This window comes from Schistocerca americana, chromosome X (genome assembly GCF_021461395.2).
Source record: "Schistocerca americana isolate TAMUIC-IGC-003095 chromosome X, iqSchAmer2.1, whole genome shotgun sequence".
Classification (NCBI taxonomy): domain Eukaryota; kingdom Metazoa; phylum Arthropoda; class Insecta; order Orthoptera; family Acrididae; genus Schistocerca; species Schistocerca americana.
In genome coordinates, this window is record NC_060130.1 from 464,940,072 (window position 1) to 464,966,248 (window position 26,177).

At 40.0% G+C, this 26,177-nt stretch overlaps 1 protein-coding gene across 3 annotated transcripts in view; it reads right to left on the reverse strand.

Moving 5' to 3' along the window:
- LOC124556722 (transmembrane protein 39A) overlaps positions 1-26,177 on the reverse strand; it is a 200,405-nt gene that overhangs the window by 27,225 nt on the left and 147,003 nt on the right. For all 3 annotated transcript variants that reach the window (XM_047130716.1, XM_047130718.1, XM_047130717.1), the window contains exon 10: positions 18,084-18,181. In XM_047130716.1, the coding sequence (XP_046986672.1) occupies positions 18,084-18,181 (98 nt within the window). The remainder of the gene's footprint in view (positions 1-18,083; positions 18,182-26,177) is intronic.

Consider the following 26,177-nt stretch of genomic DNA (forward strand, 5'->3'; position numbering starts at 1 on the left):
GATGTCCAACCCCCCTGGTTATTTAAGCACCAGTCTCACCAGTTAAGGTTACAAATTTTGATACATACATCCCTCGACAGAAATAGGTACACCATCAGGACCGCACTAAAAAGTACTTCTTATTTACTATGTTACATTAATTTCTAGGATTATTCTATTGACTGTGGCTGTGAGTTTGGATTCCTCCTGGCCAAGATGGCTGCTTGCTTATATAGGCTCAGATGTCCAACCCCCCTGGTTATTTAAGCACCAGTCTCACCAGTTAAGGTTACAAATTTTGATACATACATCCCTCGACAGAAATAGGTACACCATCAGGACCGCACTAAAAAGTACTTCTTATTTACTATGTTACATTAATTTCTAGGATTATTCTATTGACTGTAAATCAAGTTTTAGTTTTTGCAAAATTTCGCCACTTAGTGCAAATTTGTTTGTTTACATCTGTGCTGCAAAGTTTTAACATGGAACTGCATATAGCGATATTTTTAGATGTAATCTATAGTGATCTACACATTGCACTGCTCAAAATCTTCATATCTATAATAATTAATTATGGGTGATAAATGTTAATAATAGTTTGCAAACAATGAAAACTATTGCAAGTTACATGTATAGTATAACATAACGAGTTTAAAATACATGTGATGCCACCCCAAATATTATATAGTGCCGTTCTTTATGTCATGAATTTTATAAACAATTTCCCCTCGAACTTTGTTTATTGCTCTTTACGGGCTTAATTATTTATGAATCTTAACATATGACTACGGCACTTGATCCACTATGACGAGACTTTTTAATGAATGCTTGCTCATCCCTGTAAATTGTTATTTACTATAATTGCGTAGGCTTCCGCGGCCAGAGTCAGTCGACATAAAAGTTTTCTGGGTATGGTACCACGTCATAATTTAAAAATTACTGCTGCTGGAGAAAAACCAACGTTTCGGCCACAATTGCAGCAGCCTTCTTCTGGGTCTAATGGTTATTTACTATTTTTATTAATTTTTCAGTATTCATGATATTACCCGATTTTGAGGTTACTATAACTTTTGCGTCTCGTGACTTGAAATAAAGATCGATCTTTCAGAAGGTGCATGTTGCTGACCAGAATCCACTGCCCAATCGCTCTTCACCATAAGTTACATGGTTTTCGCGTAATGTGCGAAAAACCAAACAATACCCCAAGCTGCAGGCCACGTGGCCACCGGGGACCATCCCACCGACCGTTGCAAATCTCGCACGGGTGCGCCACACACTTCCATGAAACACGCACTATGTAGCGCGCTCCACAAAGCAATCCTTGCATACTATAAATATTCATCTAGTAACGGGGGTTTGTACCATCACAACAGTAATAATTACTGTAGTTTGGCAAATTCCATCAATCATCTAACTATCATGAAAAGCTATTTTTTTTGGTCTACAAACCACTGCAGTATGAACTCTAGTGTTCCTTAGGATTCCATTACTTAAATTTTTGTGGTTGTTTTCCGTTACATGAGACAGAGAAAAAGCATCAGACCTCAAACATACTTTTACAGCCAGATTTGAATCTATGGCTACAATTGCCATAATACACAGTTCACAGGTGATACCATAATTTGCATAACACACAAATTAGAACTAAGTAGCTTATGTACACTTGAAAGTAGTACACAAATAAATAAGTAAAGGATGTAATTCATTTTGCACTAGAGTGCTTGTTTTAGTATGGATTGAGGAAATAAATATTTTAAGATTTTTCAATATAGTGTGACACCAAATTCTTATCGTAGTCGCCATCAGGTACATTCCTATTTAAGGACTTGCTGACATCGCGTTTATAAAGTAAAATGAGCCTTGTTATTTTACTAATTAAGATGTGGAGAACATGCAGCAAAGAAGAGTGAAGATCTTTGTGTGCTGGTGTATTCAGCACTCACTTACATATTTTATGTGGCAAATAACATAACAGTCAGATAATTTCAGGAATCCTTTAGTAATTACTCAGGAAATCGACTGAGAAGCAAATTATTGTTGCTTTCGGAGTCATATTCAACCCCAAATGGAGTACTACTTAAGATGGCAGTGCAGTCCAGCAATTACGCTTTGATAATTCCCATACAGATATCCTCACAGCCTGAAGGAGCAGTTACTGCATGAAACTATCAGGAACTAAATTAAGATCAAACTGGAAGAACTCAAGGAAATGCACAGAGGCTGCCCTCGACTTTGTTTGGTAAACCTCTTATTACTATTTTGGATTTTCTCTATTTTATGCACACTAGAAATACAAAATCTGATTCATGAGGCACATTTTGCTTTTCTTGGCAAAGCATCAGCAACAATTATAATGTAATCACTGTGTGTAGATTATACTAACTCTACGATCAAAATGGCACGGGTACTGTGTGAATGATGTGTGTTATTCTGGCCAACTGCTCTGAATGAGGTTAATGGTAACACATTCAATCTAGTGCTGTCTACATAAGTAAAGACAGCATGGTGGTGTCACTGCTTTTTATGAACGACAACTCTGACTGAACTCTGCCCTCTTTCATCCTGCTCCACCAGCTAGTATCCACTATACATCTGCCCTGTTACATCGCCTCATGCTTCTCTCAAGAACAAGAACAGACTGGAACAAAAGAACTCTTAACCCTTGAAGAGAAACACCTGTCGATCTGCTCAATGCAATACACAAATAATGTCTCATTAGCGCCAAGCAGGCAAGGCACGTATGCTGCTCAAGATGGTGAGTTACAATAAACTTCTTGAGTGAAGGGAAAAAGACATGAAAATTGAGTAAGCTACAAATAAATTTTTGTCTGACATGAACCATGCTGTGAATCGAACATAAGCTTGAGTGCCTTTTCAAATGAAATTATTGTTTTGTTACGGTATGCGATTGCAAGGCAATGCCAAATGCCAGTTATATTCAGCACCAACATTATTTATTTTTCCTCCACTGCCATTTAATGATTGTTTTGATATTATTGATGCAATATGTGTACTGTTGTTATGAACAATTAAAAGCAAGCAAGCAATTAAAAGCAAGCTTCTGTTTACAAGAGTACAGTTAAATTTTTGGCTATAGCCCTGAGCTGTTTATCGCTTCTGGCAAAATTGATAATCTATTACCACTACTATCCAACTTTCTGCCATGTATACGTGTGAGTGTCATTTGACAGCTTTTACAAGTTGCCAAATGAATAATTATAGATACATGAATCACCTCTGTAATGACACAAACTTTTGTGTGTCAGAAACTGCGAAGTAAAGTTTGTGTTACACTTTTACAAAGCGGTAATAGTAGAAAATAATAAAATTAAAGTTGCCTCATGTAGATGCAACACGTTTTTACTGTAGGTTAATCAAAGGCATATTTATGGATCATAGCTGCAACTTTTCATGAAATAAGTAATTACTGAAATAATGCTACTCAACACAGCTTGCTTCACACTTTATTTTGCCAGTTTTAGCACTGCTTTAACAATTTAATAAATCTTTAACGCACCTCATTTTGCAAAAAACATTTTTATCGACTGTATCACACATTAAATGTTGCTTACACTACAGTTTGCCTCAAGATCGATTTGAAAAATGACTTTCTTGTATTTGACATCAATTTGAATAATCTGACTTAATGAACATAGCCCTCAATTCATGAGCTACTAATGATACAAATATGAGAGAGTTCACTTTTGTGGTAATTACACTTGCTTAACATTATTATCATCTGCTAAGCAATTGAAATGACAGTCGCTACACAGGTTCTATACATTAAAGTTAGTTATGTAATAACCTCCATGCAATCCTACTTCCAATTATCTGAAATATTTTGTCAATTAGTTATTTGAATACATAGGCACTGCCCTCTGATTCACCTTCTTTCACATGGATTAGTGGGGCAACAGAAAAGAAAGGATACCATGAAGGTTCTACTGAACAGATAGTAAGACAGCTGTTAGCAAAAAATGATGTGTCATCTAGAAATTGGCAACTTTGTGGAGGTCAACTTACTCCCTGGACTGGAGCTGAATTACCCTACTACATTCAACAGGCATGTACTTGTGATATTGATGAGATATTCTGAACAATTCTTGTGTACTACAAGAGAGAGTGTATGAAAAAAAAATTTACTGTAAGGAGGTTATTTTAAGAGTAAATTACAATTTCTCTGATCTTTTACTTTGTGAGAAAACTGCCTCATACTGCCTCAGCCACTACAACACCAAAGAGAGACTGTTCACACGATCGATGCCTCACTAGTTGTGTGATACTGCACCTGTAGCTGTAGATTTAAATATTGCTGGATGATTTTCCTCATGTAATTGAAAACAACCACAAAAAAGTTTTGTAATGGAATCCTAAGGAACACAAGAGTTCATACCGCAGTGTGCTGTGTAGACGAAAAAAGTAGCTTTTCATAATAGTCGAATGATAGATGGAATTTGTCAAACTACACTATTACTGTATTATTATTTACTGGTTGATACACACTTTTCTGTCACCTACTTTCACTACTTTTTGAATGGTGGAGCTGGAAGAATCGAGATATTGGATGTTCCCTACACAGAATAGACACATTTATCTTAAGCATCAGCAGAATATCTAGTCCACAAAGCTGATAAACTGTCAGAAATGTAGGTATAAATCTGCATCTAGTGTCACAATGGGTAGGGGTGAACTGGAGTGGGGGTGGGGGCAGTGAGGAGTGGGAATGAATGATGGTGTCACCTCCACAAAAAGGTGACACACCCCAGCAAAATAAATTAAGTCACTGGCATAAATATGCAAGTACAGTGCATTTTGCTGTGATTAACTGGCATATAATGGGTCCGAGTTGTGTGTACAGTGTAGGGGTGTTGGTGGTAACCACACACTATTGAGCAATTCTTCCACAGGCAGAAATTGTCAGGGCTATAATCCAGCTAACTACGACTACAGCTAAATTACTGTACTGGTAGTTTGGCATCATGAATCAGCAGTGTATGGATAGTATCTTAAATTACAGAGCCTTCAACTCACCTGTGCCATCACATTGCACCTTGATATATCTAATATGAATAATTTGGTAGGCTAGAGGCGTTGTTTGTATGTAACCATAAGGAATTAAATGAGGCCCCTGAATGGCAAGGTGACACTATTACACGCACCTTGCCCCCTATCCCCTGCCCTACTGATGCCAGTACTGTCAGAGAGCTGATTCATCAGTACTCCATTTAGTTTCGTTTAGCTTATAAAATTCACCACTACATGGTGCTAGTGTGCTCAGTATTGATGCTTAATGTTTCAGTTGATGTTGTTGACTTTTGAGCACTGCTGCAGCGAAATATAGACAATCTGCAGCTCTGATACTGTGTTGTTCGTTTGTTGACCTCATGCTTCATAGCACTTGTTTGCATTTGCATTCTGTTATTTCTGCCTATGTCATTTTGTGCATATTGTTATTTAGTACTGCCTCTGTGCTATTTTTTTTTATGTTTTTGTTTGCGGTTTCTGTATTTCATCTGCCTTTGTGATTTTTTTTAATGAGTCCTAAATCTGGCCCAAGTAGAGGACTTGCTGACTATGAAATTGGCGAGTTATTCGAAAATAGTACTGATAGAGAATAATTTAGTGAAAGTAGTAGCAATTCAGAAAGTGAAAGTGATGTTCTTGCTTATATATTGAATTAAGTGAAGACAAAATGGGAGAAGCACATTTCACGGGCTGCGTGGACCAAAGTACATGCTGTCAGTGGAATCTTCTGCAATTGAATATTAAATTTATTTTTCCCTGCAGCATTTCTTCAATTGACTGATTTAAATAGCTATGCAGGTTATATTGAAACAGGCTGCTACTTTCTCCAATTCATATGAAAAATGGAAGAAAGTCACAATAACTGAGAAAAGAACTTTTACATCATGCTTACTCAGGCACTCCACAAAAGACCTACAATCCTTTCATATTGGAACACAAAAACCATCCCAGGCATTTCCATGGTTTGGCAAAATATAATCTGCTCACTGATTTAGACATCTTATGAAATTCTTTCATCGTGGTGACAGTGAGAAGTTTCCAGCACCAAGTCATCCTGATTAGGACCTGTGTATCAGACACCAGCCTTTGGTTGATTGTGCCAGTAATGTACTCATACATTACTCGCCACATGAAGAGCTTAGCACTGATGAAAGGGTAGTTGATACTAAATGTCACATTACCCTTTTACAGAATTTGCAAACAAACACCACCACTGCTGAGGAATTAAATTCCGGATGCTTTGCGACTCCATAACACACTACTTACTGTCTTGTGTTTGTGATTCAAAAGGTGGCTTAGGATTCTGTGTTGTTCAGAAGTTACTATGTTTAGGTATTTTTTTGAACAAAGGATATCATGTTTTTGTAGGTTACTTTTTTATTTTTTATGTCTGTACTACTTGTGAAAAGCCAAGCCTTTTCAAATTAATACCTACATTACTTGCACTTATGGAAAAAAGAAAATTTTTCCCACACAAATTTAAAAATAAATTTGGTGTTGGGAGAAAGATGCACTGCAGGTCAGATCCAGTACTGCCTTGTGCATGCACAGAGAAAAAATCTAAGCAAACATCCTATCTTATCATTGTCTAATAGAGTTGCTATTGGTGATATTGAAGTCCAACATAAAAACAAAATAGGGAAAAAGGCACAAATAATACTCCAATACAAACAGTACATGGGTGTAATGGACCAACACACACATCTGATATGATGCTGAATGCTTATTTGGATGAGAGGAGATTACTCTGTTACTGGAAGAATGTAGCTGTCAACACTATGTCACGAATGGTGTTAAACTCATACCGTACAAAGAGCACAAAAAAGGAATAGAAACTTATTTCAAATATCTTTTTACTGTATTGGCAATCTAACCTTTGTCAGCTGAAATGGTTTTTAGAGAGGGGTGAAAAAATAATGATGCTGATGATGATGATTTGGGTTGAGGGGCCACTCGGCATCATGGTCATCAGCACCCTGACGAAAAGTCAACATGAAATCTCATGGGTGGGGATGAAGGCTGTCCCCACATGCAGAGCACTTTATAACGTACTAAAGACTTCCGCCCTTCCTAACCAGTTTAGGGATGAGGCCTGACAGTTCACAAAATTTCACCACTCTTTTTAACACTGGTATCAGTATCTGTGAGGATGGTGGGGCAGATCTCCAGCGAGACCGAGGGCTGCCCTGATATCAGTATATAGGACACACATAGCCACAATATGCTGAACTGAAAGCGGCACGCCACAAACTTCACAGAATGATGGATCCTCCCACCAGAGGAGGAAGCCATGTGTGAAAGGGCTATGCTCGATGTGCAGTCTGGTAAGCAAAACCTCCTTCCAGCAGTGAGGCTGGGGGTGAAAAGAAACCACAACCAAAATGCAAATTGTGATCCTAATGGTTCTCCAGGTTTGAGAAAAACTTCCAGACAAGAGAGAGTCAAGATGCTGTGTGTGTACTAGTGAAAGATAAACAGGTTGTACATATGGACAAGGGGGATGGGGGGGGGGGACCAAACCCCGTATTTTTTCCCCGTTAAAAATACACGTTTAACTGGGCAAAAACGCACTTTTTCCATGTTAGGTGACAGTATTCTTTCTCTCAGAGCTATAATATTTATCAATGCTGTGAATGGTAAAGGCTTTATACACCTGCATATAACTTCCCAGCACTCGGAGGGAAAAAAAAAATTAATGTACAGCAACATGTACCGCGCATATTTTTGTATTATGAAAGTATAAGTTTCTGAAGCACTGAAATCAAGATTGCTATGTGCTTTTGTCAGCCAATCATAGCTTACGTCACATTATCTCGCCAGCAAATGACAGCAGATATTCTGAGCATTGGACACATGATGTAATCAGCCAATAGCGACATTACTGTTAAGTAGCGTGAACAAACAACTAGGAAAAGTTCATAGTTTAAATTAATATACACATAGCATAGCAACAAGAAAAGTTAAGCTTTCACATATAATACTGGTCTTTCTTTGCACGTGTTACCGTTTAAGATATCTCAAACACAAATCTGTCCGTAAACTTTTAAATGATGACATAAATGTCTTATCTACTAGGCCGAAAGTTTTCTAAATGGTTCATCCTCAAAGTGTTAAGTTTTGAATAAGAGTCAAACAGTCTGTGGTTTAAGAAATTTTCTCATATGTTAACACAATTCATCTCGTGTAAAAGGAAATTTACTTTTAAAGTAACGCTTTTCAAACCACCATTTTCCCACGACGTGTTAGAGGTTCGTTTGAGCAGTTGCCAAACAGGGCAAGAACACAAGTGTTACTTTGCATGTGCAGCTACAATGATGTAGCAAGACTGTGCTCCTATACCTATTGTCGCATGTGCTTTTGGAATTTAGTGTGTAGTGCAGTATCACATGACCATGTGTGGCAATGCAACATGTTTTTTGGAGGGGACATAATGCAGTTAATATAGTTAGGGGCAACTGTTCTATCGTATCCTCAACAGGTAAGGAAGGCAAAATTAGGAAGCAGTCCTTGGCACAATATTTGTTTCAAAAGTAGACTCTACAACTCAAAGTACCCTAATATTTTGCTTTGTTGTGGCTTTAACATAGATTTTTTTTATTCATAGTCTGTAATACTGTTACGTAGCATTTCCCATCAAGTTTATATCCACACAGCAATGCAAAAAGCTAGTATGAAGGAATATAAATTTCTTGCAAAAATAAAAAGAAAGACCATTGTTTCTATATAGAGGAACTATGAAGAGTAAGCTTTTAATGACTTTTCAAACTGTATAAAAGTTAACAAGATACTGTACAACTGGCTGTTCATATTCTACTCCAGGAGTAAATATAAAGCCTTGTAAGAAGTTACATCAGGGTGTATACGCGGACAAGGAAAAAAAATTCCCGTATTTCTCCCGGATTTTCCAGTTAAAAATACACTTTTTTCCGGGTGAAAACATACTTTCTCCCTGTTAACTGACAGTATATTTTCTCTTGGAACTGTATAACTTATCAGTCCTTTGAATGGTTATGGTTTTGTACACGGGTGTAGAATTTCCCGGTGCTTTAGAAAACCAAACACAGGGGAAAAAACACATTTTGGAAAGATCTTTGATGAGCAGCAACATGTATGCTGCATATTTTCATATTATGAAAGTATAAATTCGATTACCACCAAACAACGCATGTCACTTTCTGAAGCATTGAAACCAAGATTGTGATGCACTATTGTAAGCCAGGCATAGCTCATGTCACGTGATCTTGCAAGCCGATGACAGCGGGTATTCAGAGCTGAGGACACGTGATGTAGTCAGCCAATAGCAACGTAACTGTTAAGAAGCACGAACACACAAACAGAAAAAGCTAATGGTTTAAATTAATATACATAGCGTTGCTGCACGGGAAGCAAAGCTTTCACATATAATATTGGTCTATAAGATTAATACGCTGCAAGAGAAGCTAAGCTTTCACATATAATGTTGGTCTTTTATGCGCGTATTAAAATATAAGATATATCATACAAATGTGCCAGTAAATTTTTCATAACGACACAAATGTCTGATCTTCTGGGCTCGAAATTGATCTAAATGGCTGGCTCGTCATTAAAGAGTTGATTTTTAAATGAGAGTCAAATGCTCTGTGATTTTAGAAATTCATCATACAGTCTCACACATAGTTCAACTTGCGTAAAAGGAAATTTACTTTGATAGCAACGCTTTTCAAACCACCATTTGGAATATTTTTCTGCGACCTGTTAGAAACAGGTTCGTTTCAGCACTTGCCAGAGAGTACCAGATGACAGGCAACACCGTGCTTGTGCAGCTACGATGTTGGAGGGAGCCCGTATGTTCGTACGTGTAAAACATTAAAAGATCTTACATTATGTCATAAAAGAAACAAGACATCAGAGGATACTCCAAGAGCATCAGAATTTCGTGAACCATACTAAAATGTGCACATTCGTATGTCCAGATTCCCAGTGAAGTAAGCCACGACCTGATATTAAGCTTTTCAATTTAGTGTTCAGGATGTAAATTTTCTTGGAATACTAGTACTATATTAGCTCATGTTTGGTTCTTTTTATGGCATAATGCCATACGTGCTAGAAGCTGAAAACGTGCATTTGAAATGCAGCGAACAGTGTGTGGAATTAAACACTTCGTTTCAAATATATTGTCTGTCTCAGCGGAAAAAATTAAAAAAAAAAAAAAATTTCTTTACCAAACTGACAAAAATAACTTCATTGTTCTGCAATGCAGTTAATGCTTGACTGTCAGAAAGGTGGAATTAAGATAAAATCTGCAGCTAACAACACATTTTGCAGTGGATGCCATCAAACCATATTCAAGACAGTGGAAATTAAATTGTCCTGTGGTGCCTCTCATGCTTACAGTTGGCCAGTAACTTGCTGCTTTCTGTGACATAAAATTAAATGTAGGATACATAAAACCAGTAAAGACATGAGACAAGCAGGACAATACACATTTCTTCAATCCTTAGCTCCTAGACTGTTTTTCTCTCTAATCTTGCTACAGCTTTACATGGCGTGCTTTCCTTTCTGGGAAAGAATCTGTTACATCATCAAAGTTCGTCAAACGTTTTGCTATGTGAAAAATCGAAATGTCGTCATCTAATACTGAGAAAGCGGTTAATACAAATAGGACCCAAGACTGGTGTGGTTTCTCGATCTGATTATGTCTATTTTGTCACACACTGCTAGATAAAACAAAATAGGCCTTTCTAACAATGTAACAATTGTAACACACACCAAATAAACGAGACTGCTTTGGCACAAAGGCCTACTACAAGCAAAAAGCTTTACTTTAGGAAATAGTTTCACACTTCATTCATACACCCCAGTTTTTCAAGCATAAGATCGAAAAGTAGTAGTAAAAAATTTTTATACAAACTTGTAATCGTCATATTGTTCCATAATTTGTGTTATGTCCCTGTTTCTTCTCCTTCATCGTTCTAACAAAGAGTCTTGTTATCACTAATTCTGTAACTATTCCTGTCAATGTCAAAGCTTATTCGCCGGTTAACTTCACTAACTCTACCAGAATCACCGGTTTAGGTGTCCCGCGATTATTCTCCGGTTAGGCGTTGTTACGTGATCGTACAATGCGTTTTGCGTGCTACTTCCAGAATAGAACTTAAAACGGCTGCTACCCAGGGACTGTACAGCTGGCCCTTACTAGTGTAGCGATCTGACCAAAAACATTTTGTCAAAATTTAATTTTCTTGGATACACCGAGAAGGTAATACATAATCGCCGGCCACAGTGGCCGACTGGTTCTAGCTGCTTCAGTCTGGAACCGCAGGACCGCTACGGCCACAGGTTCGAATCTTGCCTCGGGCATGGATGTGTGTGATATTCTTAGGTTAGTTAGGTTTAAGTAGTTCTAAGTTCTAGGGAGCTGGTGACTTCAGGTGTTAAGTCCCATAGTGTTCAGAGCCATTTTAATATGTAATTTTTCTTACCTGTTACTCGTTTATTTCTACTCCGGTAGTCTGAATCTATGGATTTCACTAGTAATTATAACAACCCTCATCATTCACAAACCCAATCAACCACACAGTCAGCAGTTTGCATTCATAGATTCGGCCTTACTCCGCTCAGCTCTTAAAACCCCTTTTGTCTGTAGGAAAGTTTTGTTTCTACATGCAACAAGGATTCCCCTGACAGAAGAGACATCATGTACACTACGCACGCATTCACAAATCAACTTACAATTCATTCAGAAATAAACTTAGAATGTGTTCAAAAACCGACAGGGGTGCGTTTCAAAGTCATATGAATAACCGATAAACTAACGTGAGCTGGATGCTAGGCGCTTTGTTAAACAAGGTTTTTTCCGCCGAAGAATATGAATCCCCCCCCTCCCGCCGATCTGAGCCTGCTGCGCATGCATGAATCTGGCAGCTTGGGTGCTCCAATAAAAATTTTCCCAGTAGCATCTAGCTGCTTGCTGCGACTGCTTACACAGCCAAGAGCCATATTTCAGTAGCGAGAAGCGGGCGAAGCTACTACTCAACTGCACATACTCATCATCCCACTCGTAACTGCTAAAACGAACCTAATATAAACAGTTGTGATGTCACGCTCATTGGAGGCAATTTGTTGTTATGAAGCATTGCATAGTCTCCCTAAAGCCTTTGATATATTTTGCTGTTGGCAGACGGTTGTATGGGCACTGTGTTTTGTTGTTGTATATGGCACGTTTCCTTTGCAGTTTAAGTTTAATTTTCGTTTTTTCTCTCGTTCATGTTTTATTGCTGCAGTATTACTCTGCAGTAGTGGGATACAGTAATATCCTTTGTTAGAGTATCGGTTCTTACCAGTCAAAATTACAAAAATTTAATTGAAAACAAAACAATGAAAAACTTCAAGAATTCTAAAAAATTCCCGGGTTTTTCGCGGTTTTCTCCCAGATGAAAAACATCCCGGGTTTTTCCCGGATCTCCCAGTTGTCCCGAGTCGTATACACCCTGTACAATGATAAAACACCGTGTGCTGCCAGTCTATAATTTACTGACGAATGGCGTTCTATAAATTTAAGATGCAAAGAACACAAATTAAGAAATAATGGCAAGGGTAGAGGAAGTAACAGACAAGTGTTGAAATATATCTTGTGATCGAAAAACATTGTGTTTCACAGACGGCAGATATGTAAAATTCTGCTAAAGCTTTTCAGTGAGGTTTCCAGTAACCCAATTTACTTGGTGTACTATTACTGTATTATCTCACGTTTGTTTCTTTGTTATGACATAATGCCATACATGCCAGAAGATGAAAATATGCACTTGAAATTCAGTGGACTGTTGAAACTAGTTAATAGTGTGGAATAAAACACTTCTTTTCAAATAAATTGACTGCTTCTGTGAAAAAGTTTAATAAAAGCCACATTTCTTTAGCAAACCGACAAAAATAACTTCATTGTTCTGCAAAGCTATTAATGTACGATTGCCAATAACATGGAAATAAAATAAAATCAGAAAACTGAAACTAACAACAATTTTAGTCTTCTGTAATTATGCGAATGTATTTCAATTCATTTGGTAGTTCCCAGCCACAAAAATCCATTTTGTTTTCATGTGGCATGAGAGCTGTAAACGAAGAGAGAACAGCAGAATCGTGAGATGTAAATCTGGGCCACGTGAAGGCTACACCCACTACAACTCTGACTGCTCTGCTCATACGCGAATCTGGCAGCTTGGGCATGCCAGAAACATTTTTCCAGATAGCATCTCGCTGTGTGCAGCTACTGTTTATACATCTAATAGCCACACTTCAAGGTAGCAAGAAGCAGGAGAAGACACTACTCAGATGCAACTTTAGTTCTGTGCATCCCCAAGAGCTCACTGGAAACTACCCAAACCAATCTAATAATCGTTTTGACGCCACACTCATCGAAAGCAGTTTGTTGTTACAAAGTATTGCATAGCCTTTGTCCTAAAGCCTTTGACACATTTTGCTGCAAGTGAACACTTGTTTTCTTTGGAACTTATATTTTATATAGGTGTTTCTCTCTTTTTTACATTTTGTTGCTAAAGCATTATCCTGCAGTAATGGCTAAAGTAAAATTCTCTGTTAGAATGACGGTTTTTACCAATCAAAATTACAAAAATTTAGCTCAAAATTAAAACAATGAAAAATTCTCTGAATTCTAAAAAAATCTCACATTTATCCTGGTTTTCTCCTACATTAAAAAAATTACGGGGTTTTCCCAGTTATCCCAGGGCGTATACATCTTGATAAAACACAAGGTTCAGATCTGTTTGTACAAGGTGAATTTCTTCACTAAACGCAAATGTTAAGTAATACAGAACGGCATACATTGAACAGACTTTAATGTACAGTCTATTATTAATATTACCACCTCTGTAAATAATAATAATAAAAATTTCATTTTTCCTATGTCGTTTTTCTCATAAATTGGTACAGATTTTATGGACATTAGTGAACTTTCATTAAATCATAAAAAATACTTTTTATTTGGTCACTCATACACAATTTAAACTGAAAAAATATTAAAATCTGAAAAGCATAATAAACTACACACTACTGTGGATAAGAGAAACTCATTTCTCATTTTTAAATTGAATACAGCACAATACATGGCAATTTAAATAGAACACTGCATGACGTACGACATTTTTAGCATTCTACACACACAATGGCTAACTGCAAATTGGTATTAAGACACTGTGCTGGCTGTGCACAGAAAATCAGTACCATCCTCAGTGGTGACCCTATTGCTACTCTGGTTTCTCTTTGCCTTACACATATAGCAAGTAGAACAGCTCCTCAACACCTCTGCTTTTTGCTTTTATTGACAAAAAATTAACAGAGGTTGTAGATGACACTTATTGTTCATTCTGTATCTATACAATGAACGCCTATTTTACTTATGGATTGATTACTCTAGATATTACTGTCTACTTATCTCATCCACATCTGTCGAAACCTAGTATCTCTGAGTTACAATGTCAGCAACCAGGTTTGAAAGTTCATTTTTGTCTGCAACAGGGCTTGCTTGACACTTTTCAATAAGTAGCATGAAAGATAAACATTTGAGACCCAGAAGAATAGGTGGGTGAGGGATGACTTCCGGGGAGGGGGGGGGGGGGGGGGGCCCTCCTTGATAGTTGCACAGTGCTGGTGGGCATTCTATGGAGTAGCAACACTTGATCCAGTTTTCTTCGTCACTCTTCTTACACTGTGACCATGATGTCTTAGTTATTGGCAACAAATGCCAGCTGCAATGGACATCCCCTTTGGGAGTAGTTTGCAGTGCACAAAACACTTTTTGGGTCACCAGATGCAAAATACACTCCTGGAAATGGAAAAAAGAACACATTGACACCGGTGTGTCAGACCCACCATACTTGCTCCAGACACTGCGAGAGGGCTGTACAAGCAATGATCACACGCACGGCACAGCGGACACACCAGGAACCGCGGTGTTGGCCGTCGAATGGCGCTAGCTGCGCAGCATTTGTGCACCGCCGCCGTCAGTGTCAGCCAGTTTGCCGTGGCATACGGAGCTCCATCGCAGTCTGGTAGCATGCCGCGACAGCGTGGACGTGAACCGTATGTGCAGTTGACGGACTTTGAGCGAGGGCGTATAGTGGGCATGCGGGAGGCCGGGTGGACGTACCGCCGAATTGCTCAACACGTGGGGCGTGAGGTCTCCACAGTACATCGATGTTGTCGCCAGAGGTCGGCGGAAGGTGCACGTGCCCGTCGACCTGGGACCGGACCGCAGCGACGCACGGATGCACGCCAAGACCGTAGGATCCTACGCAGTGCCATAGGGGACCGCACCGCCACTTCCCAGCAAATTAGGGACACTGTTGCTCCTGGGGTATCGGCGAGGACCATTCGCAACCGTCTCCATGAAGCTGGGCTACGGTCCCGCACACCGTTAGGCCGTCTTCCGCTCACGCCCCAACATCGTGCAGCCCGCCTCCAGTGGTGTCGCGACAGGCGTGAATGGAGGGACGAATGGAGACGTGTCGTCTTCAGCGATGAGAGTCGCTTCTGCCTTGGTGCCAATGATGGTCGTATGCGTGTTTGGCGCCGTGCAGGTGAGCGCCACAATCAGGACTGCACACGACCGAGGCACACAGGGCCAACACCCGGCATCATGGTGTGGGGAGCGATCTCCTACACTGGCCGTACACCACTGGTGATCGTCGAGGGGACACTGAATAGTGCACGGTACATCCAAACCGTCATCGAACCCATCGTTCTACCATTCCTAGACCGGTAAGGGAACTTGCTGTTCCAACAGGAAAATGCACGTCCGCATGTATCCCGTGCCACCCAACGTGCTCTAGAAGGTGTAAGCCAACTACCCTGGCCAGCAAGATCTCCGGATCTGTCCCCCATTGAGCATGTTTGGGACTGGATGAAGCGTCGTCTCACGCGGTCTGCACGTCCAGCACGAACGCTGGTCCAACTGAGGCGCCAGGTGGAAATGGCATGGCAAGCCGTTCCACAGGACTACATCCAGCATCTCTACGATCGTCTCCATGGGAGAATAGCAGCCTGCATTGCTGCGAAAGGTGGATATACACTGTACTAGTGCCGACATTGTGCATGCTCTGTTGCCTGTGTCTATGTGCCTGTGGTTCTGTCAGTGTGATCACGTGATGTATCTGACCCCAGGAATGTGTCAATAAAGTTTCCCCTTCCTGGGACAATGAATTCACGGTGTTCTTATTTCAATTTCCAGGAGTGTATTACGTTCACATTGCCCAATGCTCGAGATGTCTTTTGTTGGGGTCCAGCCGTTATTTTCTTCCTAGGAATTTAACAATAGCATCATGACTCATTACTTGTAACAATGTTGTATAGGAATGCTTACTAAGGAAGCAGGTGACGTTCAACCAAAAAATGTATCACTTGTCAACTAGTTGAGTTTTGTAGCTTTAAATTAGAATATGCAGTACTCCTATACCTGACTTCTGAACCTGGCCTCCTGAATGCAAACATCAGTAATTTGTGACAGAGCAATCTTTCTCAAAACAAGAAAATCCTTTACTGATGCGAACTGTTTGATAGCGCTCACCCCACACACGATACATATGTTTTGAGCTGCCTTAAAGACAAAGCCAACAATATGTCAAAAATGTTAAACCGTTTTCCACTTGTGGCTACTTTGTAACACTTTAACAACATTCATAGGACTCAATTATGTTAAATCTAATATATATCTGCATGATAAATATCAGAACTTCAAATAAGAAATGACAGTAGATAAGTACACTCATAGCAGACTACACATTTTGTTACTGTGTGGCTTTCACTCAGTTTAGCGAAGTTATTTCGTTCCAAAAGCCAAACTACAATTTTACAGTATCCAATGTGAGAGCAGAAACATGCCCACAGTGCACCGCACTGTAATAACGTGGACATTACTGGCATCAAGTGGTCAGATTACTGGCAAGTAAGAAAGTGAAGCAAATTACCTTTGAGGTTTCACCAGACTAACACGTTAGCAGACGGGAAATGTGATAATACACAAAGGAGTGAACTCTAACTTTGACTTGGCATCTACATTTCGTGATGTTTATCACTTGACCACGAGCAGATACATCTTTATAACAGTGGAAGGTAATATCTTCTCCAGAAAGTTTCACTCTATCAAATGTACAACTTTCTTCCACAGGCAAGCGCAGGTGGCACAGCAACCTGCCAGATGGCCTGACTGTGTGCGTTCTGCACACAGGCAGCCTACTCAACCACCCCTGGCCACCTGAGCTCGACCAGTGGACTAAGATCATGCAAATTATGATACAGCTGCAAGACTGCCTGTGTGTCAGCCATTTGAGCACCCCTGCCTGCTCCACTGCTCTCGGGTGTGTGCACAAGCTGGAATGGTCTGACTTAGTGGATGAGTACAATATTTTTCAAATTGCCAGCAAAATACAGAAACAATCACATCAAAAAGCTAAAGAAGTAAAAATCTGATGTATATTTCAATTAATTCCTTCTGTCTTCTTATCGGTACTATAACTGTGAGTCTAAATTTGTTTCCAACTGGAAACTTGTTCTAGAATTTAAATTGTGTGGTTCAGTGTAACTAATGCCAACATGGGAATGATGCTGCATATTCCATACTCATGGCACAACAAGAAATCCCTTTGTAACAATCAGTTTTATGAATTGCTAAAGATTCACTAAAATGATTTCATTGCCCCCAGTTCAAGTGATTAATTTAACCATCAAACAACTTGCAATGTAAAATATCTGTATGAGGACAGACCGCTACTCACACAATACGAGAGGCACTGAGCAGCAGAAATGTCCACAGAAAAGTATTAAAGCTAGGAAAGCTCCACTTGCCCATCTGCTGCTTAACACCCCCTCCTATTATATGAGTGATGATCTATAATCAATCATTTTTGAAGTGCATCCGAAGTTTCCAGTGCACACAGCCAACACCACAAACACAACGTGAGATTTATCTTTCAGCAAATAATTAAACAAGCATTGGTAAGGAAATGTGTGCATAGATAAGGTTGAGCATACATTAAACTACATTGACACATTATACTAATATTACTCCAAATAATTGTGCATCTTACCTCACTGGATAGCAATGTACAACATACATCATAAAGCACCCAAGCCAAACAAATGCTAGATGCTGTGTTGCCCAGTAGACATCGTAATAAAGGAAACTCTAAAATCACAGAGAAAAATGGTTTTCAGGGTTTTCAAAATTTGTGCCATTGTATTATGCTAACTATTAATAATTTCAAACAGGTGTGTGCCTGTTCTGTCACAAAGGAAAAATAAGTGTCAGAATATGACACTTGGTTTTTACAAACTGAAATGTGTTAGAAAAATTTAATACAATGCACAGTATGTTAAAAAAAATTAAAAACTATGTGCACACCAAAAGGACAGAGTAACAGGGCAAATTAAGTAATAAGACTGAATAAAATAATAAATTACGGCCTTGGACAGCATTCCCTGATATCAGTGCAGTAGTAGTAGTAGTAGTAGTAGTAGTAGTTGTTGTTGTATGTAATATGAAATAAAAAGCTGGACAAAGACAGGCTAAAGTAAGATTGTGAAGGTGCTCAGAGTTCATCCCTCAGTCATCTGAAGGATTTGTAAGGGCATGTTCTATGTAAGAGACAGAAACGACCAACAGCGTATGAAATCTGGATATGAGACACACCAGCTACAAGCGGTAGCACTGGGCGATATGCTCGGGTGTCCTGCGTGTGGACGGTGAACTCTTGCTACAAGATGGCTACTGTAGCTGAACTTTGGCTATTAATCCAAAACGTTGTGGGTCTCAGGTTCAGACCTGACTACTGTTAATATTTTAACTGAGAACTACAATCCTGATATCTGTTCTGCGTATTAAATTTTAGCTATGCTCTTCGCACTGCATCTCAAAATATATTTTTAAGGTCCTGTTAAAGTACTTGATTTTTAAGTGTGTACATACCTATCCCAAAATATCACACAGACTAAATTCCTTATAAAACACAATGACCAACCATGAAATTTTACTGATATTTGATTGCTGGAAAAACAATTCATCAGTAATCAATGTTAATGGCAAGTGTTTCAATTAATCAAGTCTGCATGAATAATTCATACAAAATAATTGAAGAAAGGCTCAAATGTTTTATGAAATGATTTGTCTAAAAGTAAGAAATAAAACAAATTAGAGAAGCATCTAATGCACCTCATTTGCTGTTCACGATTTCAGCACGATTCAAACGCACGTCAAATGTTTCTCTAATCTATTTGATCTTTTTTAGACCAATAATTTCACAAAATATTTGACCGATTTCTTTTTCTTTTTTTTATTTTCAGGTTTTATTCCAAAAGCAGGATCTTACTGCACCTAATTTGTCTTCTTACCATCTTACGTTTTCAAAATGTCCCAAATTTAATACTTTGTTCAAAGAGAACCTTTTTGACAGTGAAATGTCACATCATAGTATCTTTTTATCTGCAAAATAGCTACGCCTTGAAGAGATGAACTTTTTGACACTTCATTTACATAACTAGCAGCAGCTGTCTATGAAATATTTCTATTTTCCCTTAACTCAATAAGTTTTTCTCAATTACCCTATTACTTACAAGCAGTCAAATATTTGTTTGCAAAACTAGAACTCACATTAGTCAATTTAATACCCTGCTTGTCCATTTTTTACTCTTCATTTGGCTATGAAAATTCAGATAAAAACCCACTGTGTAATTTATAGTGAGTTGTCTTTTTGCTCCACTTAAACATTTGAGCAAATCATTTCAAGCATTAACCATGCAACAAAATATGTTGTCTTCGGGTGCTGTCACTAGCAAAAAACCTCACTTCAATATCTTGAACCTTTTATGAAATATAACAATTTTTATGACCACATGATTACCTATGCTATGAACACATGATTACCTATGCACAGGGGAAGTACCTATGCACAGGGGAAGAATTGTACATGCCGTGCATGACCCTTCTGCCAGGTATAAAAGCCAATATCTTAAGACTGAAAAGAAATATCACTCTGCTCTCAACTTTAAATACAATTTCAATATGTTGGTTACATTTCATAAGGAATAATGTATACAAGTAGGGAGACTGACATCTCAAACCTAGGACACTTCTGTAGCTATACTCGCGGTCATGTTTCCTCATCTGAAGCTGTTGCACACTTTCGGTCACTTCTGTAAGACAGTGGGATTTAATTTCATTGTTCTGCAAATCTAACTGTTGAAAAATACACTCCTGGAAATGGAAAAAAGAACACATTGACACTGGTGTGTCAGACCCACCATACTTGCTCCGAACACTGCGAGAGGGCTGTACAAGCAATGATCACACGCACGGCACAGCGGACACACCAGGAACCGCGGTGTTGGCCGTCGAATGGCGCTAGCTGCGCAGCATTTGTGCACCGCCGCCATCAGTGTCAGCCAGTTTGCCGTGGCATACGGAGCTCCATCGCAGTCTTTAACACTGGTAGCATGCCGCGATAGCGTGGTCGTGAACCGTATGTGCAGTTGACGGACTTTGAGCGAGGGCGTATAGTGGGCATGCGGGAGGCCGGGTGGACGTACCGCCGAATTGCTCAACACGTGGGGCGTGAGGTCTCCACAGTACATCGATGTTGTCGCCAGAGGTCGGCGGAAGGTGCACGTGCCCGTCGACCTGGGACCGGACCGCAGCGACGCATGGATGCACGCCAAGACCGTAGGATCCTACGCAGTGCCATAGGGGACCGCACCGCCACTTCCCAGCAAATTAGGGACACTGTTGCTCCTGGGGTATCGGCGAGGACCATTCGCAACTGTCTCCATGAAGCTGGGCTACGGTCCCGCACACCGTTAGGCCGTCTTCCGCTCACGCCCCAACATCGTGCAGCCCGCCTCCAGTGGTCTCGCGACAGGCGTGAATGGAGGGACGAATGGAGACGTGTCGTCTTCAGCGATGAGAGTCGCTTCTGCCTTAGTGCCAATGATGGTCGTATGCGTGTTTGGCGCCGTGCAGGTGAGCGCAACAATCAGGACTGCATACGACCGAGGCACACAGGGCCAACACCCGGCATCATGGTGTGGGGAGCGATCTCCTACACTGGCCGTACACCACTGGTGATCGTCGAGGGGACACTGAATAGTGCACGGTACATCCAAACCGTCATCGAACCCATCGTTCTACCATTCCTAGACCGGCAAGGGAACTTGCTGTTCCAACAGGACAATGCACGTCCGCATGTATCCCATGCCACCCAACGTGCTCTAGAAGGTGTAAGTCAACTACCCTGGCCAGCAAGATCTCCGGATCTGTCCCCCATTGAGCATGTTTGGGACTGGATGAAGCGTCGTCTCACGCGGTCTGCACGTCCAGCACGAACGCTGGTCCAACTGAGGCGCCAGGTGGAAATGGCATGGCAAGCCGTTCCACAGGACTACATCCAGCATCTCTACGATCGTCTCCATGGGAGAATAGCAGCCTGCATTGCTGCGAAAGGTGGATATACACTGTACTAGTGCCAACATTGTGCATGCTCTGTTGCCTGTGTCTATGTGCCTGTGGTTCTGTCAGTGTGATCATGTGATGTATCTGACCCCAGGAATGTGTCAATAAAGTTTCCCCTTCCTGGGACAATGAATTCATGGTGTTCTTATTTCAATTTCCAGGAGTGTAATTGCATTATTTACTAGGAACATGACCCTAAGTTCGGAAATCCATCTCCAGAAAATGATGGAGCTTTAGCAACATCAGTCACATTCAGATGCCTTGTATCTGTTTAAATAGCACAACTTCTCTTTTGATATTTGTGAACAGGTAACTCTTATACAGAAACTTAATCCCCATTATTTTAAAGAGGCGATGACTTACAGCTTCTACAAATTTTGGAAAATCATGGATTGCACACAGCTGTGTTGTCACTATATTAAACAACCAGTTTCAGTCATAAAAAGACCATTCTCACATGACATCATAATCAGATGTATGATATATCAGAACTATTAACAAGCATCATATCATAAATCACTATGTTAATTCAGGGCTTCCCAACGTGTGTTCTGCCGACCCCTTAGGGGTCTGCCAGCTCTTTCTAGGGAGTCCGCGGCCACCTTTCACCAAATTGTGTAAAATAATGAGTAAAATTATTGAATAAAAATGTGAAAATCAAATTCACGGCTTCTCTGATCGACTGTTTCGCAACAATACGGGGATCGTTTGTGCACCAGCTCATGGCGCCAGATGTGCTGAAACCTTTTACGCATGTTCGGAGCAAGCTTTGTCGCCCAATCACAGCGCTCGCTGGCACGTATGTGGCCCCAGGCATCATTAAATGTTAAACTTGCTTTGTCAGTGCACTACCTATTTCTAACATGGATCGGTGGCTGAAGTCAGGATCATTGAAGAAGGGTGCAGTTTCTCCATCACCTTACAACAAGGGAAGTTTCCAGTTGAAATGAATGAAGAGAAAGGACGACCAAAGGAAGAACAATCAAAAGAAGCTCCACACCTGGATTTATTATATGAAAACGCTGCAAATACTCCATTGGTAGCAATATCCCGTGGAAGTGGAATAACCAAGAAGCGTAAGTACAACGAAAGCTATTTAGAAATGGGCTTTATGGAGACAAAGGAGGGTGAAGCTCAGTGTGTAATTTGTGCGCGAGTCCTTCCGATCAGTTCAATCGTTCCAGTTAAATTGCACCGTCATTTTGAAGGTACTCACCCGAATTTCCAGGCTAAAGACATCGATATTTTTCAAAAGGAAGAGTGGTGAACTAACTGCTTCTCAGCACTGCATTAAAACTCACGCAAAAACAATTAATGAAAATTCATTAAAAGCTTCTTTCTTGGTTAGTTATCGAGTGGCAAAAACAGGCAAAACTCATACCATTGCAGAAAATCTCATAAAGCCGCGTGTTAATGATATTGTTTCTAGCATGCTAGATGAAAAGGCAGTAAAGCTTGTATCTTCGGCGCCATTATCAAACAATACTGTCAAGAGACGCATTGTTGACATGTCAAATGAAGTGAAAGACACTCTTGTTTCTCGCATCCAACACAATTCATTTTCTCTGCAGATAGATGAATCCACTGATGTTGCAGGATTAGCGATTTTATTGGCTTTTGTCCGTTATGAATATTCTGGATGTTTTGAGGAGGACCTCTTATTGTGCAGACCACTACCTGCCAACACAACAGGTGCTGAAATATTCCATCTATTGGATGATTTTTTAAGGACTAACGAAGTTTCATGGTCTTATTGCACAGATGGAGCAAAAGCTATGACGGGTCCTACAGTTGGAGCAATAACTAAAACAAAAGAAAACGTCAAGAATTGCAGAAGTAGTCATTGTGCTCTCCACAAGTACGCTTTAGCTACGAAACAAATGACTGTTTCGTTCAAGAAAGTTTTAGACAAATCCATTCAAATCATTAACTACATAAAATCAAGACCGTTGAAGTCAAGACTTTTCACAATACTGTGTGAAGATTTGGGAAGCCTTCATCGTTCCCTGCTTCTCCACACAGAAGTGAGGTGGCTCTCACATGGGAATGCACTCTCTCGGTTGTAAGAATTACGATTGGAAGTCTTAGCTTCCCTTTTGAAACATAACAACAAATTAGCAGACCTTATTAATGACAAAAATTGGCAGTGTATACTTGCCTATTTGTCAGACATTTTCTCCAAAATGAACGAAATGAATATTTCACTCCAAGGACAAAGTGAAACAGAGGTCACTGCTATCAACAAAGTTCGAGCATTCAAGAGGAAAATCAATATTTGGGCAGAGAGTGTCGAGGAGGCGGAGGTCGAGTGTTTTCCTCTTCTCAAGGAGTTTTTGAAAAACAAAACACTGGCACTTGGGAAGAATTTGTTTCATCAAATCCTGTAACATCTCCAAAGCTTGTTGACATTGTTGGAGCATTATTTCCCAACAGCTGAAGATAAGAAGCTGCAGAAATACGAATGGGTGGTCACAACCCATTCACTGTATCCAAAAAGCCTAACATTCTAGCATCAAATGAATATGAGTTGTTGATAGAAATTGCCACAGACCCTACCTTGAAATCAAGTTTTGACATTGATGGTTACTCACACTTTTGGATAACAAGAAATACTACCCCCTCGTTGAAAAGGCAAAACATGTACTACTTCCGTTTGCCACAACATACATGTGTGAATCTGGATTCTCAATCTATGCTGCCCACAAAACTAAGTACTGAAGCTGTCTAGATGCAGAACCAGACATCCGTCTCCAGTTGTCAAGAACTGAACCCAACTTTTCAAAATTGTGTCAGCAGAAGCACCCTCAACCATCACATTAGGATTCCATTATTATTCCTACAGACTCATCTATATTAAAGAAGAAAGCATTTTTCTTCGTAGATGCTCAGTGAATGTACCTGAACTATGACTCTGTAGGAATTTTGTTTCTGTCTTCTATCATTTACAAAATAATTATTAATTGAATTCTGTTGGTATTGATATTTTTGTTACGAAAATTAAAATGACCTCTAAAGCTAAGTTCTTTTCCTTTTAATATATTCTGTCCTCTCAGTTAAAAATATGACCTGCCTATACTTCAATTATAATTACTTGCTATTACTCTGACACTATACTGTGGCAACTGGCTGCGAGAGTAAACAAATGAGAACTTTTCACGTGCCACCTTATAAAAGGTAAACCTCCTCTGCCAGAATTGTTTCTTTTGAGAAAAAAAGTTTTAAGTTCTGTGAAATGCTTTGTCTTCTTATATAGAAATAAGAGAATCAGTTGGTTTGTTTTCCTAATTTGTTTACAGTCGAGGCTGACTGTCACGATATAGTATCCAAGTAGTAGTTGAAGTTGTCAGCTGTGACTAAACTGTTGCCACGCCGCCTGCCAGTTACCAGCTACCAACTGACAGTACACTGTTGCAACGCCGCCTGCTAGCTGCCAGCTATGGACTGACAGCTGCCGTTCAGTAGATACGCAAAGACGTAAAAATAACTAGACTTTCCGAGCTGTTTATATGGGCACGAAAATCGATTGTCGAACTGGAAAACAGCTTTATAAAAGCAGATTTCCAGAACTGATTTTGAATTGTTTACCTGACCAACCAAAAGCAGAACTGGGACATCGGCTTACGAAATCCAGTTTTGGAAATGCATATAAACTGGGTGAATGTATTCCCACACACTGCACAACAGATGTCACAATAGTCCTTTAAAGGCAATTCCTTTGCCTCTTTTCTTTTGTGATGTGGTTGTATCCCGAATCATGGGTCTGCCTCTTTACTTCACAGCCGCGCAGTCTAAGGCACCATGTCGTCGTGGATTGCACAGCAGTGTGTGTGTGTGTGTGTGTGTGTGTGTGTGTGTGTGTGTGTGTGTGTGTTTTGTCCTTAGCAGAAGTTAAACTTTGGTTAATAGTGTGCAAGACTAGGGACTGATGACCTCAGCAGTTAAGTCCCATAGACTTTACATATATTTGAACATTTTTCTTCAGATTTCACAAAAAAACCACACACACACACACACACACACACACACACACACACAAAACTGTTACGAAATATGCATGCTCCTTACACAACAGTGGCCAAACAGCGAAAGTGAACAGACCACAAGTGGCAGCTCGTCAACAGCGAACAGTTTGGATGTGACGTTGATTGCTCTTGGAGGAAGGCAGCTCCAACGTGTGAAATGTTGATTACCAAGTAATTTTAATCAGGCTATAGTGTGTTGAACAAAGGGAGTAAATCCGCTAGTAAGTGTCTAGATACAGTGGGAATTCAAATTTGGGAGGGGGGGGGGTCATTGGGAACATGGCACTTGCATTAAGAAGCTTTCAGTTCCCATGGGTTTAGCTCTGAAATTTAAAGTTACTGTGCTCTTGACTGACTAGGGGTCCACCATGGATTTTCGGCTGAAGAAGCGGTCCGCCAGCTGAAAAGGTTGGGAAGCCCTGTGTGAATTCCATTATAAACCTGTAGCACAGGTAGATCTGTGGCAAAGCTCATGGTGAGACACACTAGTCTAGGACTGAAACATTATAGGGTTGATTTTTATTTTTTTGGTACACAGACTGACAAAAGTTTTTTTTCTGATTTGTTTGAGTTCTGGGTTTTTTGGGACATGAGGAGAAGCTATGCAACATGTGGTACATGCAAAAGGCGAGCAAGACAAGGTATGGGTGGTAAGAGTG